The sequence below is a fragment of the Lycium ferocissimum genome, chromosome 11 (assembly GCF_029784015.1).
Source record: "Lycium ferocissimum isolate CSIRO_LF1 chromosome 11, AGI_CSIRO_Lferr_CH_V1, whole genome shotgun sequence".
Classification (NCBI taxonomy): Eukaryota; Viridiplantae; Streptophyta; class Magnoliopsida; order Solanales; family Solanaceae; genus Lycium; species Lycium ferocissimum.
The window spans coordinates 32,227,818-32,246,534 of record NC_081352.1 but is presented as its reverse complement, the minus strand read 5'-3'; the positions used below and the strand labels follow the sequence as shown (position 1 = coordinate 32,246,534).

Genomic DNA, 18,717 nt, shown 5'->3' with positions numbered 1-18,717 from the left:
AAAAAAAAAATCCGTTAGCGAAAAGGGTATATTTCTTACTATTTGTGAAGGGGTCCATTTTCAGCAACGAAGGGTATATATATACACCACTTTTTTAACGGGAGATATCCTTCTAAATCGCAAAGTTGAGGGGGTATATTTGCACCTTTGCGCAATACAAAAATTGCCAGTTGTATTTTTGCTTGGAAGCTAAGATGGAAGGGGTCTTTGTTTCCCTTCTACCAGCAATTGCGCAGGTAAGGCGTTCCTATTCTTTTTTGTGGTTTGGTCACTGTCTGTTAAATAATCAGATAACAATGACATTTTGTAGGTAGAATGTAACTTCATCCGAAGTTTATTGCGTTTATTATGTATGAGACAAATAGTAGGTGTGTTTCTGATTCCCTCATTTAGTGATTCGTTTATCTAACTACAAAGACAACAATATAATGATTGTAGCTTATGATATAAATTCTGTCCTAAAGGACGGAATTTTATTTTTTTGGGTAGGATTCTCGTACAAGTGAACCAATTGCAGAAGTTGCCTTTTGTTGGGATGTCTCTTATTTGCCCAAGTTGTTGCCTTACCAGTAATAATGCCTTGGCATTTTTAAAAAGAGATCCAAAAAAGGGACAAAAGGTCTGGACAATATCTAGTGCTATTCGTTCTTTTCCTTGGAAACAATGCATGTATCGACGCGAATTTATAGAACCGACAAAGATATTGGAGATAATGCGGTGCTAATTACGCATGGAAGCACTGACAATATAAATATCCAGTCAAATAGAAAAAGAAATACATAGTCATACAGTGACGTGGATGTACTTATATTATTAACCATTATTAAAGCCACGAGCACTTTAGTGCCTGTTTATTGTTTAAAGATTAAAAATTCAGGGTGAATTCATTCCAAGATCTGTTTGGTGCCCGCTAAAACAATCTCTCATCTTCGTTGGTATACGAGCTCTATTTACATTTGACAACACAGAAAATGTTCAAAGAAAAAGCGAAAATAAGAAAAATAAACCTTGGGAAATGGGAATGCAGGCTTATCTTAGGTTTGGGACAAAAGCACATTGACAGCCTATAAAACCATAATTATGAATTCTAAATTTTAGAACAACAATGTCTAAGTGTTAGTACCTAGAATTTTAAATTTAAATTTCATAGATAATCAAAATTTTAAAATATATAAATGAGGACTGAGGTTGTGCTTTTTGACCATGAGACTCATAGATCATAAAAGGGAGTCCGGAACCAAAATGATCCAAAAAAAAAAAAAAACCTTTTGAATCAAAGTACCCAAAAAAAAAAAAATGTTACTAAAGTACCTTTAACGCAGTAATTTGCTGCGTTAAAGGAGCTCCCCATTTTTTTTGTTCTTTTTTTTTGGTTAAACACCTCTTTCTTTACACTTTTTTACGTACTTTAGTCATAGATTAATCATGCTTTGGGATCCGAAACTTCAATATTTTATATAGAATCCTACTTATTTTTGTACGATTAATAAGGTAGGCTCAATACATCAAGGATAAGCAAAACTTCGGATTGTCGTTTTAGTGGTTGAAAAGTGCTCGAAGTCCATTTTTGTTTAGCTTTAAGTTATTTATGTTTTAGGGTTTCAATTTAAGCGTGTTATTTTTTAGTCAAAATTGTATCATTCATAGCAATCTCAAAATAATTAAATTGCATCATTCTTAACAATATGAAAACACTTAAACTTATTCATTAATTTGGAACTCAAACTTGTTAAATTACAATCATCAAAGAAAGAAAAAACTTAAAATACATGAGCCTACACATGCCCTTGAGTTGATCTTCCGCTAAACATACTAACACATGCCCTTGAGTTGATCTTCCGCTAAACATACTAATATTCTTCAAATTAACAACATCATCATATATTAAACATAAAACTAAGATCACAATATTCTTAATCATCATCAGAATTGAAGTCCTCAATATCGTCCTCAGAATAATATTTTGGATTTCTTAAGACATGTCTTCTTTCAGTAGATGTTAATTCTCTACCTGTTGATGATGCTTGTTCTTCGGCCAACTTTAGCATGTAAAATCTACAACGTCTTGCTAGCATTCTGTTGTTTTCTTTTCTAATCCTTTGTACGGCAAGCTCACATGTTTCTGGACCGACTCGAGGCATGGTCATTGAGAACTTTGCTAGGATTTGAGCGTTGAGATTTTCCAAGTCTTGAACAAGACGTCGTGATTCGGCGTACCGATATGCCCATTCGCGACGTAAACCACAATAATATTCACGTGGATCTGAATATTTCAGCTCCCGAAAATCGTCATTACACTCTATTAATAGGTGGGGCTTGAAGTCGACTAGCACGATTTACTGTTATTGGTTGAGGAATCACCGGAATAGTTGCTTTGATTTGAGTTGTCATCATCACTGCTATTCGAATCCTGTGGAAAAAATACCGATCAATCTATATTTCTACTATTCGACATTGAATTTTAAGTAGATACTAAGTAGCAAAAGGCTCTTTATATAAGTATCAAACTCAATAGGTTGTGGGATCATGAGTATGACCCCACCAACTTTATTTAATACAGTACAACTATTAATAATATCATGGGGAATCATCGTCATCAGACCTCTTATAGTCCGAATCCCACTTAGATCTGAATCTGACGTAACTATGTTGACCATATTCTACCCTGAGGCAACGTATTTTCATCTGATTGTTCTCTTCGCGAAAACGGTTAAGAGCAAAATTCAACTCTTGTGGAGTGCCACGAGGCATTGACATAACACATTTTTTTTTGGGCGTTTAAGCCCTAGTGACCTCAACTTTTGTTCCAGTGTTGCAGCCTCCCTAACACGCCAATTCCACTCGTCTGTCATCATATTGTTGTAACATTGATTGTATCTCTCTTTCGGGTTATTCGAGTATTCAAAATCTTCACCCAATTCCCATGTCCTACCCATTGCGTCGAATATGTCTCCTGGAGAGAACGTTGTAATACGACTAATATCTCCAAACTGATTAAAAAATGACATAGTAACTCAATTTTGTGTGGTTGGTAGTTATTCGTCAATTACGTTATATAACACTCGCTAGCATCAAACGCACATTTTAGATTCGAATTATAACGTTTTTGTGTATGACAACCCCGATTGACAACACAATGCAGAGATATAGCGCAGTAATTTCTTTGCGTTATGTCAGAATAACGCAGTAATTTACTGTGTTATAGATTAATAACACAATAATATACTGGGCTATACTGCTATTTCTGACATAACACAGTCAAATGGGCGCACTCCGTACTTAATTTGACTTGACGTAACGCTGCAAGACACACTAATTGCATGCGTTATATGATTCAAACGCATTCAAACCTTATATAATACAGATTTTGTATGAAAGGAAAACACAGTTTCTAAGTTTCATCCAATTTCTGTATTTTACACAAATTTTAAGTTTCATCCAACTTTTGCATTTTGTACTCCTAAATTAGTCAAAAAATGAAAGATGTTCCAAAAATTAGGGTTTCTTTATTCAGGGATGGAGAAATTATATTCGAGGAAAATAGTTTGCGTTATGACTCTCCCCCAAAATACCATGTTAAGTTTCCACTTAACTTAAAATTCTCAAAACTACTCCAAGCCTTGTATAATAGACTACAAGTGAGTAGGGGTGATTTTGATTTAAATATAATTGGAAGATATCCAATATCATTTATGCCGCAAGGTGTAGTTAGTTATGGACAGTGGCATATTCATGACGATGATTCTTTGACGGATTATTTGAAGGCGCCTTATGATTATAGGGAATGCATAACTTTAAACGTCCTTGAAATGTACGTACAGAAGGTCCCCATTAATCGTCTTGAAGTCATGGCTATAGCTCCTCGGGAAACCCCATCTAGAATTCAGGCTGAAGTTACCGAAGCGGAACCTACTCATGAACACAATTACCCTGACATGAGCACTTATGAAGGCATTTTGAGGAGTCAAATGCCTCTGGAAAGTTTAAGTCAGCAATTTGATGGGCAGTGGTAAATATTCATTATTATTATTATTATTATTATTATTATTATTATTATTATTATTATTATTATTATTATTATTATTATTATTATTATTATTATGTGTAGTAGCATATGTTTATTACTTGAATGCTACTAATGATCTTGATTATATTTTTTAGGGGTTATACACCTACTCAAAACGATGGTCTTTCCTCAAGTTTCGGTGCAGTTGATTACTATCGGTGAGTCTATTTTTTTTTAACATCAATAGTATTATTTGATGTCTAGTAGTTTCAATACTCTAGTTTCTTATGTAGGGAGAATGTGGTCGTTGCACCAAATTATAGGCAAAGACCTGCTCTGGATGGTCCGGATTATCCGAATTATATAGTGACATCATCGAGTGATAGTGAGGAAATACCTAATGCGGAGGAAAGTGAAGATGAAGAAAGTGAGGATGAGGTTGAGGTTGGTACTAATCCTCAATATCAAGTAGAACTGTTGCAAGACATGATGAATAGTCCGGCACACCAGGAAGAACTGAATTCACAACACCCATTTGACTAGCAAGTGCCTATGCCGCAAAGCCTATTTCAACAGCAAGAGTCGACCCTGGTTCAGTGGTATTCCGATGAGATCCCCTATCTTGATCATCTTTAAGATGGTTCCGATGCCTTTGTCTTTACTAGGGATGATGATCATATTCGGAGAAGTTTGTAGAAAGAGCAGTGGATCTTGTAAAATAGAAGGTTCATAATGAAAAAGACATGATATTCAACTCGAAAAAGTCATTGCAAAGGGCTGTTAAGATTTATTGCATCCAGGGGATTAGGGAGTTCAAAGTTGACGATTCTAATCGAAAACTTTGGCGATTGGTTTGCATGCGAAAAAATCAAGGTTGCCAATGGATGCTCCTTGGTAAGGAGACGGCTGAAAAGATGTGGGTTATTTCAAAGTTCTACACAAGGTACACTTGTGATATAGTGTAACACCTCGTACTTTCATACTAAACCATATCGGTAATATCCCGTAAATCCGAGTTAAATGTGAACGTATGAAACTAGTATAAAGATCATATTTTAGCTATATGAATCCATTCGGGTGATAAACAGTCGTTTTGAAGTCAAACCAAAAAGTGAAGTTCTCAAGGCCTTCTAAATTCGTCTAAGTCTGAGACAATTGTACTTATGGCCAGTTTTCGGGTAATGATGTTAGGAATTTGAGAAAACTCAAAACATAAAAGTTGTAGGCCTTTGAAATACCTTTCCAACCATATATTATAGAGCTCAAACGGAGCTCTGTGCTAGAAGTTATACCCGTTTACTCGCGCGAAGTACATTTCAAATGTGAGCGATCGCGCGCCGAGGCGGTGTTCCGCCCGCCGCGCGATCACCTGCGCTAAGTACATTTCACCTGCGCGATCGCGCACCAGAGGCAGTGTTACTGCCTTCGCTGCGCGATCACTTGCGCGAAGTACCCTCCAGTGTTTGCGCGACCGCGCACCGACCACGACGTTTTAAGAGCCAAATTTCGTTTTATTCATTCCCACTTCGTTTTAAACCAATTTTTCGAGGTAAAGAACCCTAAAGAAGTCTCTCAAGCCCTAAGGACGAAGCTCTTTCTCTCCCAACCTTCAAGATACTTTAAGGTAAGCCTATTCCATGCATTAAGTCAATTCCAACATACGTTCATGATCATTAAGCAAGAACTCATCATTCTTAACATAGGGTTTTCAAGAAAACCCATATCAAAGTTCAAAAATTCAAGATTTTGGAAATCCTCTTCAAAGCCCAAGTCTTTAATTCAAGTTTTGGAGCGACTAAGGTATGTGAGGCTAACTATCTACGTTAGGGAATGTTCATGATTCTCCTACGCCTCATTCTTCATACTTGTCGTTAATTTGACTTAATATACGGTTTAGCTCTAGTTTCATGATATGTTGTAGAATCGTTATCTTCTAGGGTTGCGATTCTGTAATCTCGTTCATGGTTGACAATTTGAATATCATGAACTCGGCACGTAATCTTTATAGACTTATGTATTGTTACCCATGAGTCTCGTCTAGTAAATTCGGTATGCTCGAAACTTGATCGTATTTTAATTCGGTCCGGCATGTCTATTTCGGTTCGATTGTTCATTGTTATTATGGTCTCGGTCCTATTAATTAACCATAATTATACATATGTGATTTTGCCCGAGGGCACGTACGATCTTGTGTATACGTATACATGGCCGAGGCCATTGGCCGACGCACTACTAGGCCAAGGCCATAGCGTGCGTTTATTATTGGGCGAGCCCCACATATACAAACACGGATAATACAGATGATTCGGATACGAGCGAGGAGTATTCATAGCTCTACTTCCTTGCCATTACGATTTCCGATTCTGATTATCGATTTCGGTTTCGGTTTCGCTTTTAGTATTTTATTGCTTCGGTTGCTTTATATACAAGACAATTCAAATGTCTTTGATGTCCTTTGTACTTGGGGGCTGCATCTCGCGATGCGAGTAACGATATACGAGTTGACGACTCGGCTATTTAGGAGTGCACGTATCGCCTACCGTGAGCCCTAAATTCCTTCGGGGCGTTGCCCTAACTATCTAGTTATTTCGGTTCAGAACGCTCTATTATTCGATATTCTTAGAGGCTTCATAGACACGATTCGGATAGTGATATTTATTATGTTAGCCTTGTTAGCGCTTGTTCGATTGTTTTTGTTTAAGCCATGTTGGCTACGTTCGTATATTTCGATTGTCTAAGTATTTCCGCATTATGATTTCGGTCGCCGACTTTTAGTATATCGGCATGTGTTTAGTTGTTTCACATTCGATTTATGTTTTGATATCACATGTTGATTTAAATTTACTGTTGGTTCGCTCGGTCACATGCAGTCAGGCACCGGGTGCCGTGTTACGTCCAGGCCCAGGTTCGGGGCGTGACATATGGGTGACCTCCCAGATGATCATTACAATCTAGATACCAATATGATTGCTGCTGTGTTAGTTGGCGACATTGCAAAAAGCCCAAGGTATCCCTTCGCCTAAGTTTATTTTAATTTTGATGTTAATACGATGTTCCTCGTTGCTACATGCTGATATTTCAAGTTATCCAGGTACCCTATTACAGATCGTATTACAGCCGTCCTGAAAGTTTATCGCAAAACCGTTAGTAGGCGGAAGACGTATCTTGGGCGTAGGCGTGCACATGAGATAGTCTACGACAATTGGGAGGGCTCTTTCAAGACATTGCCGAGATACATGACGGCTCTACAACACTTCAATCCTAGTTCTGTTGTTGAATGGAAGCTCAAATCGAAGCCTGGTGTGCCCGATAATATTTTTTGAGTTTGTGTTTTGGGCATTCAAACCATGCATTGATGGTTTTGCTCATTGTCGGCCAATAATATCAATAGATGGAATACATGTGTATAGGGTATACGACATAAAGCTGCTAATTGCAGTTGGAATGGATGCAAATGGAGCTATATTCCCTCTAGCTTCTGCAGTTGCAGCTAATGAGAGCACTAATACGTGGGGTCTATTTTTGAACTACTTGAGGCAACACGTTATTCAGGATCGTATAAGCATATGTATTATATCAGACAGAAATGCTAGCATATTGAGCAATATGTTTAATTTGCATGGGTGGCAGCCACCCTTTGCCTACCATCGTTATTGTTTAAGGGATTTGAAGGCAAACTTCCAAAAGGCATATCGAAGCCCAGCATTTTGCAATTGGATGTGGGTGGCTACAACAGAACATCAAGAGAAGAAGTTTCACCTGCAGATGAAGATTATTAGGCGGGCGGATGAGGAAGCCTTCCACTGGTTGAATACAATTGATAAAGACAAATGGAGATTACACCAGGACGAAGGTAGGTGTTGGGGGATGCTGACAACAAACAACTCTGAGTCATTCAATGGCTTGTTGAAATCTGCACGGGGACTACTCGTCACCGCAATGGTGAGAATGACTTTTAAGTAGGCTGTGGAGCCGTTCGTCTCTACATCAAAAGAGGCCAAAGGACTTGCGGCAAACGATCTAAAATGGATGCCAAAACCGTCACAATTTCTCGAGTATCACAAATTTAAGGCTCAGCAACATGACCGGATAGAGTACAACTATGCAGAGCGCATAGTTAAACTCACAACAAGTGTGCACCAAGGTAAAGGAGGTAACGTCCACACAATTTGTGAGATTCCAAGAACATGCACATGTGGCAAGTGACAATCATATCACATGCGATGTTCTCATGCCTTCAAGTGTTTTATCACAATGGGAAAGAACGCCTCCACGTACGTGGCTAAGGAATATACAGTTGAATATTATGCAAAAACGTATGCTGGAAGGTTCTACCCACTTGGTGAAGGAGAGATATTGACGCTGGATCCATTTTCCATGGTTGCAAATAAAGCATTTATCCGTAAATTCAAAAGGAAAGCATACTCATGTATTCCTAATGAAATGGATGTTCCACCCGGGAGATACACTCGAAAATGCTCATTTTGCATTATGTTGGTCATGATAAGCGCAAGTGTGACTTACGACATGGTGGTCAAAATGCATCTCGCGGTGGAAGTACCTCTCGTGGCGGAGGAAACTTTCGTGGTGGTGGCAGACCTAGTGGTGGTGGCGGCACATCTCGCGGTGGTGGCGGAAGATCAACTCAAGGGCATGTGTAGGCTCATGTATTTTAAGTTTTTTTCTTTCTTTCTGATTGTATTTTAACAAGTTTGGGTTCCAAATTAATGAACAAGTTTAAGAGTTTTCATATTGTTAAGAATGATGCAATTTAATTATTTTGAGATTGGTATGAATGATGCAATTTTGACTAAAAAATAACACGCTTAAATCGAAATCCTAAAACATAAATAACTTAAAGCTAAACAAAAATGGACTTCGAGCACTTTTCAACCACTAAAACGACAATCCGAAGTTTTGCTTATCCTTGATGTATTGAGCCTACCTTATTAATCGCACAAAAATAAGTAGGGTCCTATATAAAATATTAAAGTTTCGGAGTCCCGAAGCATGATTAATCTATGGCTAAAGTACATAAAAAAAATGTAAAGAAAGAGGCGTTTAACCAAAAAAAAAAATGGGGGACCTCCTTGAACGCAGTAATTTACTGCGTTAAAGGTACTTTTGTAACATTTTTTTTTTATTTGGGTCTTTTGGTTGAAATGGTTTTTTTTGGGTCATTTTGGTTCCGGACTCCATAAAAGGATTAAAGGAGCTGTGACATCTCAACAGGCAATGTTTGGGCGGGACCTGGAAATTTTATTCTTGATTTACATTATTAAATGCCTATGATTGCATATGTAGAGGAAAGACACTAGTTGGGAAGATATTTAGGATTCTTAATTCTTGGTGGAAATCATTCTTCATCTTATACAAAAGCTTCCCCACCTACTAGAAATGGAATTAAAATATTATATACAGATAAATTCAGACACAAATAAATGTAAGATATATGCGTCTTGTATAAACACAAAGGATTAGGCAAGCCTACGATTCCTAGTTGGTTAATGAGCTAACTTGATACCTCTCAACTAACATAACTTTAATTATAGTAAGGCATACTTATCTTTCCTCCCAAGACACAATGAACAAAATCTTGATCATGAGTACACATATAGGCAAACAGCATAGACCCCATCTCAAACAAAGACGAAAAGATAACTTGTCTTTGTCATTTGAGATAATTTAGGTCCCAAGAAGCAGAAAACAATGACCTTTCAACCATATTCACCTATTCCAATAGCAATATTTATCATATTTTAAGTATTTAATTAATGAAAGCAAGAAGGAAGCTGGAATTAAGAGAAGATGAAGAAGATGAATCTGTTACTGAAGAAGTGCAAGACTTTGTCAAGGCAACTAGGAAGAAGCTCATCTTATAGTAGTTTAAGGTCAAAGTCTACAAGAGAAGATTTTTGGAATGTGGAATCTCAAGATAATAAAGAGGATTATGAGACTATTCTTGTTGGCAACTCAAGAAGGAGATATGTGATAAAATCCAAATATTTGAGCCATCCACTATTGAATGCTCTAATAGAGAAATCAAAGCAGAAACATGGGGAGAAAGATCATCTTTCAGTTAAGTGTGAAGTTGTGCTTTTTGATCATCTTCTCTGGTTGCTTGAAAATGCTGACCCCAACAACCTGAATTCTGATTCTTTGGAGGAATTGGCCGATCTATATGTTGTTTAATTTGAATATTTTTCAATAATATTCAATCTTCTTTTTCATTCTCTAGTCAAAAATATGTTTTAGCTCTAGTATTTTTTCCTGTAACTAGTAGTAATAAATGTTAAGGAGTGACTATCTCTCATAAAAATGAGAAGGATCATAGTTTCCTATTATATGTTTATTTTTTCCTTGCTTACAACTTTCATCATTCTTTATTCAAGTTGCTGATTTCCGATGTAAGAATTATAGATCAATAAAGTTCATTGTGCTTGGTAAATTGTGAATGTGGTATTGGTTTAAGGAAATTCCACCATCTAAGAGCTGTGATTGAATGGATATGATCCCTCCACTTTTAATAAGAGTTAGAGGTCTTGAATACTATTCGTCTGAATGAAAAGAGTCATTGCAGGGAGTGCTTTCCTCCGTTAATGGACCTTATGCGGTGGGAATCCAAATTATGAATGTTGTTCATATTGATTTAAGAAAAAGGACATACATCACTAAGGGTTAGGGTGAATTGATATATCCTTAACTAGAAATCTCGATTTGAATCACGTGAATGAAAAAAGTCACATCTTTCCTTTTTAATGGATCGTATGAAACGCAAATCTATAATCAAAATGACAAAGTGAATATCAAAACCCATATAGAAAAAAAAAAAGGAAAATGAAAAGGACAAGCAAAAAGGAAAGGAGATACCAAACCAAAGTCTATCTTAATGCACTAAAGCATAAGTTAAAACGTTTGTAAAGATTTCTTAATGGGGAAACTTATATTCTGATGTTAAACATCTACGCTATTCTTACAAGGGAGTGACATTAAAAATAAAATAAAAATATTTAAATTAAAAACTTATTAAAAAAATGTGCCCAATATAATCCCATAAAGTGAAGTATGGGAAATTAAAGACTTACTAATTATATAAAATGTGACATTCTCTTAGAAATTGGTTGAAAAAACGTATAATACATAAAATTAAACAAAACCCCATCTCGAAAAAATAAAATAAAAAGAGAGAAAGATGGTCTTATGAGGCCTGAAATTCAAATTGGGCCTATAAAAGGGTCAAATGGTTCTAAAAGGCGACCCGGTCAAATTATGTAGTGGCTCCCATATGATACACACTCACTCCTTCCACTAACAACGTAGTATTAGTCACACACTCCAATACTGTAATAGTTTCTGGGATTATAACTGTGACTAATTTATGCTTCAATTTTATACCATCTAACTCATTTTTCTATTAATTCGTATAAAAAAGAATGATTTTTTTTATATTTGAAAATAATTTACCTTTGTGTAATGATTTATAGCCACACAAAATATATGTGACTCATTTTACATCATAAGTTTAAAAGTTTTTTTTTACTTTTTAACTTTTATGCCCAATCAAATAGTTCACATAAATTGAAACAGAGAGTGTACGTAATAGCGAAGGAAAAAATAAATTTAATACTCATAACAATGGGGCCTCTCATGGTGTAGCGTGGGTTTGACTATGTTTTTCAGCTTTTTCTTTTGCTTTCCCAATTTCATATCAAGTTTAGCTACCTGCCTATGTGAGGTGAAAAAAAAAAAAAAACTCAAATCTTTTTTTACTTTTTCTATCCAAGAATCCATCACTACTGTGATTGATCTTCTTTTATTCATTTTCTCTTCTTCATGCATAGATATCTTCACATACCCATGTTTTTTTTGGAATTTTCCATGACCCCATTAATTTTTTTTCCCTCAATTTGTACTGTGCACAATCTTTATCAAAATAATTTGTATTGTGAACAACTCTTTGCTAGTGCTTTTTCTTCTTTATTACTGTTCCTTTCCTTTATTAAGTATTTTTATTTTTATCTTTTGGGATAAAGCATGGTTGTTGGGGACATAGGATATATTGGATTTCAACTAGTTTGGATTGAAGCATAGTTGACTGATTGTTTGATTGGTTATGGTTGTTGTTGAACTTATTTTTTATTTCTGTAAAGAAGGATACCTGTTTTATTATGGCCATGTTGAGGCAATTTTATCATTTTATGAGCCTCATTCTTTCAGATTTTAAAGTAGCTAAGAGAAATGATGTGTAGAAGGACAATTATGTTGTAAGCTGTGGCTAACTCAAAAAAAAAAAAAGATCTTGCCAGTTGCCATATTTATCTGGTGCCATGACATATTGATGGATCTAAAAAGCCTTCAAATGGCTGACCATTCACTTTATAGCGTTTATATAACCATGACTCGTATTGGACTTGTATAATGAACTTACTCACCACCAGCAGTTCTATAGTTCTTATCATCATTTGGATCTTTTAGTGACTTTTTTTGTCCACTTTGCTATGTTTATGTTCTTTCCTTTATTGATGTTAAGTAGATATGCGCTTTTTGACTGTCCATACTTTCAATTTCATACTTGAGATGCTGAGTTAACTGGATATTACTAAATCTTTTCGATAATGTTGTAGCTTTAATTAAAGAAACATGTCCAGTTTCTGCTTAATTGTTGCATTGGCTGTTCCTTTATCAGTTTTGACATAGATTGCTAGAGCATACCTCTATGATAGCAAAGATTTTGTCCTTGAAACTCAGACTTGAGGGTGAGTTTTTGGTTTTCTTCCTGTTGGACTTTGAATAACCAAGTTTCTCAACTATGAGCAGAAATATGGATCGAGCAAGGTTGAGTAAAAGAACCCGTTGCTCAGGTTCAACACCGTCAGAGGAGTCAGCCTTAGATCTTGAAAAATACTGTTGCAGTTACTCTAATCTTCCTTCACTTAGTCCACCAACACTTCAACCTTATGCATCGGCTGGACAACACTCTGAGGGTAATGCTGCATACTTCTCCTGGCCTAGTCGGAATGATGCTGCTGAAGAGAGAGCAAACTATTTCGCGAATCTTCAGAAAGGGGTTTTGCCAGAAACTCTTGGCAGATTGCCTGAGGGGCAGAGAGCGACAACCTTGCTTGATCTCATGACTATAAGAGCATCTCATAGCAAACTCTTGCGTTGCTACAGCCTCGGTACAGCAATTGGTTTTCGTATTCGACGTGGTGTTTTGACTGATATACCAGCAATACTAGTGTTTGTATCCCGCAAAGTTCACAAACGATGGCTTAGTCCAATTCAGTGTCTACCTACTGCTTTAGAGGTGATTAAAAGGATGACTAATTATCTTTTATCCTATTTCTGTCACCCTCCCGCCAAAGATTTTCCTGAATTAGGACAAAGAAAGACGATGAAATCTTACTTCATTGATTATCTTTATCTTTTCCTATTGTATGCCTCCCCAAACCTCTCCCAATAAGGATTGTTCAATTGTTTGAATCAACCTATCATTTGAGCCCAAAGAATCATAACTTGATAAGAAATGTTATTCTTGCATTATTTATTCCTTATTTTTCTCTATGCTTAAATATGTGACTTATCATCAGGGTCCTGGAGGTGTGTGGTGTGAAGTGGATGTGGTCGAGTTCTCCTATTTTGGTGCACCAGAGCCGACACCCAAGGAACAGTTGTACACGGAGATAGTCGATGACCTGCGGGGTAGTGATCCGTGTATTGGTTCAGGATCTCAGGTAGCTCGATTGTTTATCACTACTTTTTACTCCGAGGATGCTGTGATTGAGGCTTGAATGAGCGCACATGATAGTTAAAGTCTACGCAGAGTCCTAGAAAATGCACCAATTAATTTTTAAATCCCGCAGGTTGGGCAGATAATACTCCCTCCGTCGCAATATATGTGACACTCTTTCCTTTTTAGCCAGTCCCAAAAGAATGACACTTTCCTATATTTAATAACAATTCAACTTTAAACTTTCCGTTTTGCCCTTAATGAGATGATATATAGCCACACAAATATTTATGGCTTGTTTTAGACCACAGGTTTCAGTAGTCTTCCTTTCATTCTTAAACTTTGTGCCCAGATGAGCATCTTCACATAAATTGGGATGGAAGGAGTAGTGTCGCTATTTTCTTGAGTCCTGTTAGTTAATCAACTCTAAGCATCTTACATATAATAGCTATTGGGGTGGCAGATCCTTGGAGTCATCTATTTCCTTGCTTCTGAGCACATTTTGTATTTTTCTGAAGTGCTTATCATTCAGTATCAGAACTAGGTTTACGCTAATCATACTTTTCTGAAACTTTGCAGTAAGGACAACCTATGTCAGTCTTATATTCCTAAAAGGCATCACATAATTTTGAAGATATACCTTTAATTTAAAACAAAAATAAAAGGGGAAAAGGGTAGGAGAAATGGATGATGATTTGCTGTAATGTGTCTAAGAGGCCATAAACTTATATGTGCACAAAGACAGTTATAGACACCTTTCTCCACTCTTAGGTTAGACTCAAATCCCTTCTGAGTAAAGTGGTTAGTCATCAAATGAGTTCAGTTCCTTTGAAATCTCCAGCATTTTAAATTGCATTTCAGCAAGGTGAATACATTGAAGAGTCTGCAGGGAAAAGGTTTTGTTTGTCAACAAATCATTGAGCTTCTTTGTTGAGATCTCCAGACATTTTAAACTGCATTTAGGAAGAATGGAAGATAAACAATTAAAGAGTCTGCAGAAGAAATCAGCTGTAAACTACTTGTTCGGCTTGTCAATTCTTTCTTCCCTACGGTTATCACACTGATTGTACATGTTCGTTCACCACATTCTATTGAAAACATTCAGGTAGCAAGCCAGGAGACATATGGAACCTTGGGTGCTATTGTGAGGAGCCTATCAGGCAATCGGCAAGTTGGTTTTCTAACAAATCGGCATGTTGCTGTTGACTTAGATTACCCAAATCAGAAAATGTTCCATCCTTTACCTCCAACACTTGGACCTGGGGTATATCTGGGTTCAGTGGAGCGAGCTACATCTTTTATCAGAGACGACCTTTGGTATGGCATATTTGCTGGCGTAAATCCAGGTTAAGTGTTTCTTCTCACCTTTCTTTTCTGGTTTGATGTTGGAAGAATGTTCTGATGCTACAAACTGTTACTGAAATTTGCTAAATGAATATATGATTATGATGCCTCACCTTATAATTTGGTAAATATGTCTTGCCCATTATCTACCGAGTTTTGAACCATGCACCATTTGAATTGGGGCATTTCTCGGTTATAAAAAAGTGGAACCTTAAGATTCCAAAAAGCCACTTTTGCTGTTCTAGGAAACGTAATCATAAAACATTGTTTCCAAGTGGGTTGGGTACCTTGAGGTCTCAGGTCCAAATTCCAGCGGAGTAAAAAATACTAGGTGATTTCTTTCATCTGTCCAATTCTTGGGGACAGTTATCCGGTACCTGTGCTTGTGGGAGGTAACAAGTACCCCGTGAGATTAGTCGAGGTGCATGCAAGCTGACCCGGACACCACCCGTTATAAAAAAATGTGTAGGAGAATGCCCCTTTGTCCCATGTTGTTATATTGCCATCCTGCGTCCACGACATTCATGCGTTGGATCTGTTTGATATAGTAGAACTAGCTGCAGGTGCAATCCCTTCTGGAAATCTTCATATTTGTTTCTTTCTGTGTTAGATGAAAAAATATTCTTTGCTCACTTCCATGTTACCTGCTCTGCTCATGAAGGTTCGAAATTTGTTAGAATTATTTTGTTTATCGTGGCATCCATTATTATTGTTATTGGTAAGATTTCTAAATGTGGAATTGATTACTCTTGCAGAGACATTTGTTAGGGCAGATGGTGCATTCATCCCTTTCACAGATGATTTTGATATGACCTCTGTGACTACTTCTGTAAAGGGTATAGGGGAAATGGGAGATGTCAAAGTTATAGATTTGCAATCTCCTATTAGTAGTCTCATTGGGAAGCAGGTGATGAAGGTCGGAAGAAGCTCTGGATTGACTACAGGGACTGTTTTGGCATATGCCCTTGAATACAATGATGAGAAAGGGATTTGCTTCTTGACCGATTTTCTTGTCAATGGAGAAAACCAGCAGACGTTTGACCTTGAAGGAGACAGTGGAAGTTTAATCGTGTTAAAGGGTGAGAATGGGGAGAAACCCCGACCAATTGGTATTATTTGGGGTGGAACTGCAAATAGGGGGCGGCTTAAACTAAAAGTGGGACAATCTCCTGAAAACTGGACTAGTGGAGTTGACCTTGGGCGCCTGCTTAATTTCCTTGAACTTGATATCATCACAAAAGAAGAAGCTCTTAGAGGTTTGTGGTTTTCCCCTCTAAATATACCTTTTACCGTCGCGCTTTCCAATTTGTTTATCAGGCGAAGGGCTTACTGTTTGTATGTGATGTTGCGAGTGATATACCCCAAGGTTTTTCAAAGAGGTGGTCGTAGAAGGAAAAATATATGCGTGTTTTAGAGTGGACGAGAAGCTAGTAAGCTCAATGGATGTCTAGATCTTTGAGAGACATACATCAAATTGTTAGATCGAACAATACTAATTGGACTACTAGAAGCCACTTGGCAGTTGGCTGATTATCTTTTTCAAAGTGCGACATTTTGGTTGACATCAACGTTAAATTAACCATCTCTTTTAGATTTAGTAGTCCTTAGATTGACATTTGTTGAAGAGTGGTGAACATTAGTTAATTAGTATCCTGGGGTTAGCACGCGAGTTCATTATGGTCAGGAATCCAGTAGGTTCAGTTAGCTTCAGACAACACCCGTATAATGACTTGTCCATCTTGAAATGACATGCTCAATTTCCTCTAGTAACGTTATTTGGGCAGACGGTATTCCATTCTTGATTTTGTATAATGTGTAGGATAAAGCAAGTGAATTCCATCTCTTCTGCTAACCGTTAGTATTTGCACCAGAAGATGAAATAGAACTAAACTGACTCTGATTCTTAATCCCAATCCCTGGAGACAAAATAATGTTGCTTCAAAGTGATGTAGGTTCCATTACTTTAAAGTCCTGTCATATTTGTAGGACTTGTAACCTGTTTGGCCAAGCTTTGGGAAGCCAAAAGTGCCTATTTTTTTTTCTTTTAGAAAGTTGAGGTGTTTGGTCAAGCATTTGGGGGAAAAAAAAGTGATTTTGAGTAGTAGCAGAAGCTGTTTTTTGAAGCTAAAAAGTAGCTATTTCCCGGGAACACTTTTGCAACATATTCAAGCACAAAGTACTGCTCTAATATTGACAAAAGTGTTTCAAATTGATTAGCCAAACACAAATTGCTACTCTTCAAAAGTACTCTTTCGAAAAGCACTTTTGAAAAAAAGTACTTTTATAAATAAGCTGATTTTTTATGCTTGGCCAAACAGGCCTTTACTCGGATAAATTTACCATTTCATCAAAGTCTCTCTTTTTTCCTATTAAATCTTCAATTCTTTGAGGGGTATCTTATAACTTTTTGTCTCTGTCTATCACCGGTGTAGTTGCAGTACAAGAACAGAGAGCTGCCTCTGCCACAATGGTGGGCTCTACAGCTGGGGATTCTTCACCTCCTGATATAATGCTTCCAAAGGACAAAATAGAGCCTCTTGGGCTTCACATTCAACAAATTCCCTTAGAAGATGGTGTTGGTGGGCCTGATATAAACTCGTCGCCTGTGGAAGCTACATTTAACTTGGAAGAAAGTGGGATTAACTTTGGTGCAAGTGTCGAACATCAATTCATTACAAGCTTCAATGGGCAACCTCCGGCTAATCAAGAAGATCACCGTGATAAGTCAGCATACGAGAATCTCTCAGCTTTGAGGAAAGGCTCCGATGAAGACATCAGCTTTTCCTTGCAGTTGGGTGGTCATGAATCCAAGAGAAGTCGTTCAGAATCTTCACCAAGCACAGATGAACCAGAATGATTTTCTCCTTTTATCTGCTAGTGTATTTTACTTTGAGGTCTTTCGGGTAGCGGTAAAAGGAAATGCATTTGGTGTTTGGAGGTGCTGAGTTTTCATCTTGATGCAAATTTGTGTATGAGGAGTTTCGTATTTGAACATGTCTCTAGTGCAAAATCCAAGTGTAAACTACATGCAAGTTAAGAGCAGCTCATTTCTTGAGCTATTTCGATTCTTGGAACTCCATGCAGTCCCAAAATCATCAAACATGGAAAACTTGCCTTTGATGTTATTCATGCTTGACATCCTAAAACAGGAAATGTTCGATAAACAGAATGTGTGTTCGCACGTTTATAGGCAATTAAATGGATGGGTTGGTTCATAACTTGTCCATTATTTGCTTGGGTCAAAATGAGTGGATTAACTTGGCTAAATAATGAGTCATAAATTATGACTCGTAATGCAATGCAATCTAGCTAATCAGTATCATTTTCTATTTGGTTGTGTTCTTTTATAATTTGTATAATTAACAAATTAAATTAATTAAAGCCTTTTCTTTTCTTTTTCATGTCTATATCAAACAATCAAACTCAAAAATATTAGTAACTTTTTTATATTTTGAAAATTCTTTCGGAATAAACTAATAAAAAATAATGTTACATAAACAATCAAACTCAAAAATATTAGTAACTTTTTTATATATTTTTTTTCTATTTTCATTTAAATCCTTCTTTTCTTCACCTTTCTTCTTGTTCATTCTCAAATTTTCTTCCCCTTTTCCGTTCTTCATTTTTTCCAGAACTC

General features: G+C 36.8%; 2 protein-coding genes across 4 annotated transcripts; both read left to right on the top strand.

The window, feature by feature from the left end:
* Positions 1-9,522: 9,522 nt before the first annotated feature.
* LOC132036618 (auxin-responsive protein SAUR76) lies at positions 9,523-10,482 on the top strand. Its single transcript, XM_059426990.1, has one exon. The coding sequence runs from the start codon at positions 9,815-9,817 to the stop codon at positions 10,196-10,198; it is 384 nt and encodes a 127-aa protein (XP_059282973.1). The 5' UTR covers positions 9,523-9,814; the 3' UTR covers positions 10,199-10,482.
* Positions 10,483-11,605: 1,123 nt separating this feature from the next.
* On the top strand, positions 11,606-18,154 carry LOC132037130 (protein NARROW LEAF 1). Of its 3 annotated transcripts, none has more exons than XM_059427591.1 (6): positions 11,606-11,741; positions 12,824-13,313; positions 13,597-13,740; positions 14,842-15,082; positions 15,836-16,336; positions 17,513-18,154. In XM_059427591.1, the coding sequence occupies exons 2-6, from the start codon at positions 12,828-12,830 to the stop codon at positions 17,935-17,937; spliced, it is 1,797 nt and encodes a 598-aa protein (XP_059283574.1). In that variant the 5' UTR covers positions 11,606-11,741; positions 12,824-12,827; the 3' UTR covers positions 17,938-18,154. The 3 variants fall into 3 exon arrangements, with proteins under 3 accessions (XP_059283574.1, XP_059283575.1, XP_059283573.1); XM_059427592.1 differs by lacking the exon at positions 11,606-11,741 and adding an exon at positions 11,749-11,804; XM_059427590.1 differs by lacking the exon at positions 11,606-11,741 and having other exon boundaries at positions 11,832-13,313.
* Positions 18,155-18,717: the final 563 nt, after the last annotated feature.

What these genes read in the sequence shown, in the direction of transcription:
- LOC132037130 (XM_059427590.1), top strand. Translation starts at nt 12,816, where the DNA reads ATGAGCAGAAATATGGATCGAGCAAGGTTGAGTAAAAGAACCCGTTGC. An exon ending in GTCTACCTACTGCTTTAGAG is followed by an intron (nt 13,314 to 13,596) that starts GTGATTAAAAGG and finishes ACTTATCATCAG; the next exon opens with GGTCCTGGAGGTGTGTGGTG. An exon ending in AAAAGAAGAAGCTCTTAGAG is followed by an intron (nt 16,337 to 17,512) that starts GTTTGTGGTTTT and finishes TCACCGGTGTAG; the next exon opens with TTGCAGTACAAGAACAGAGA.
- LOC132036618 (XM_059426990.1), top strand. Translation starts at nt 9,815, where the DNA reads ATGAAGAAGATGAATCTGTTACTGAAGAAGTGCAAGACTTTGTCAAGG.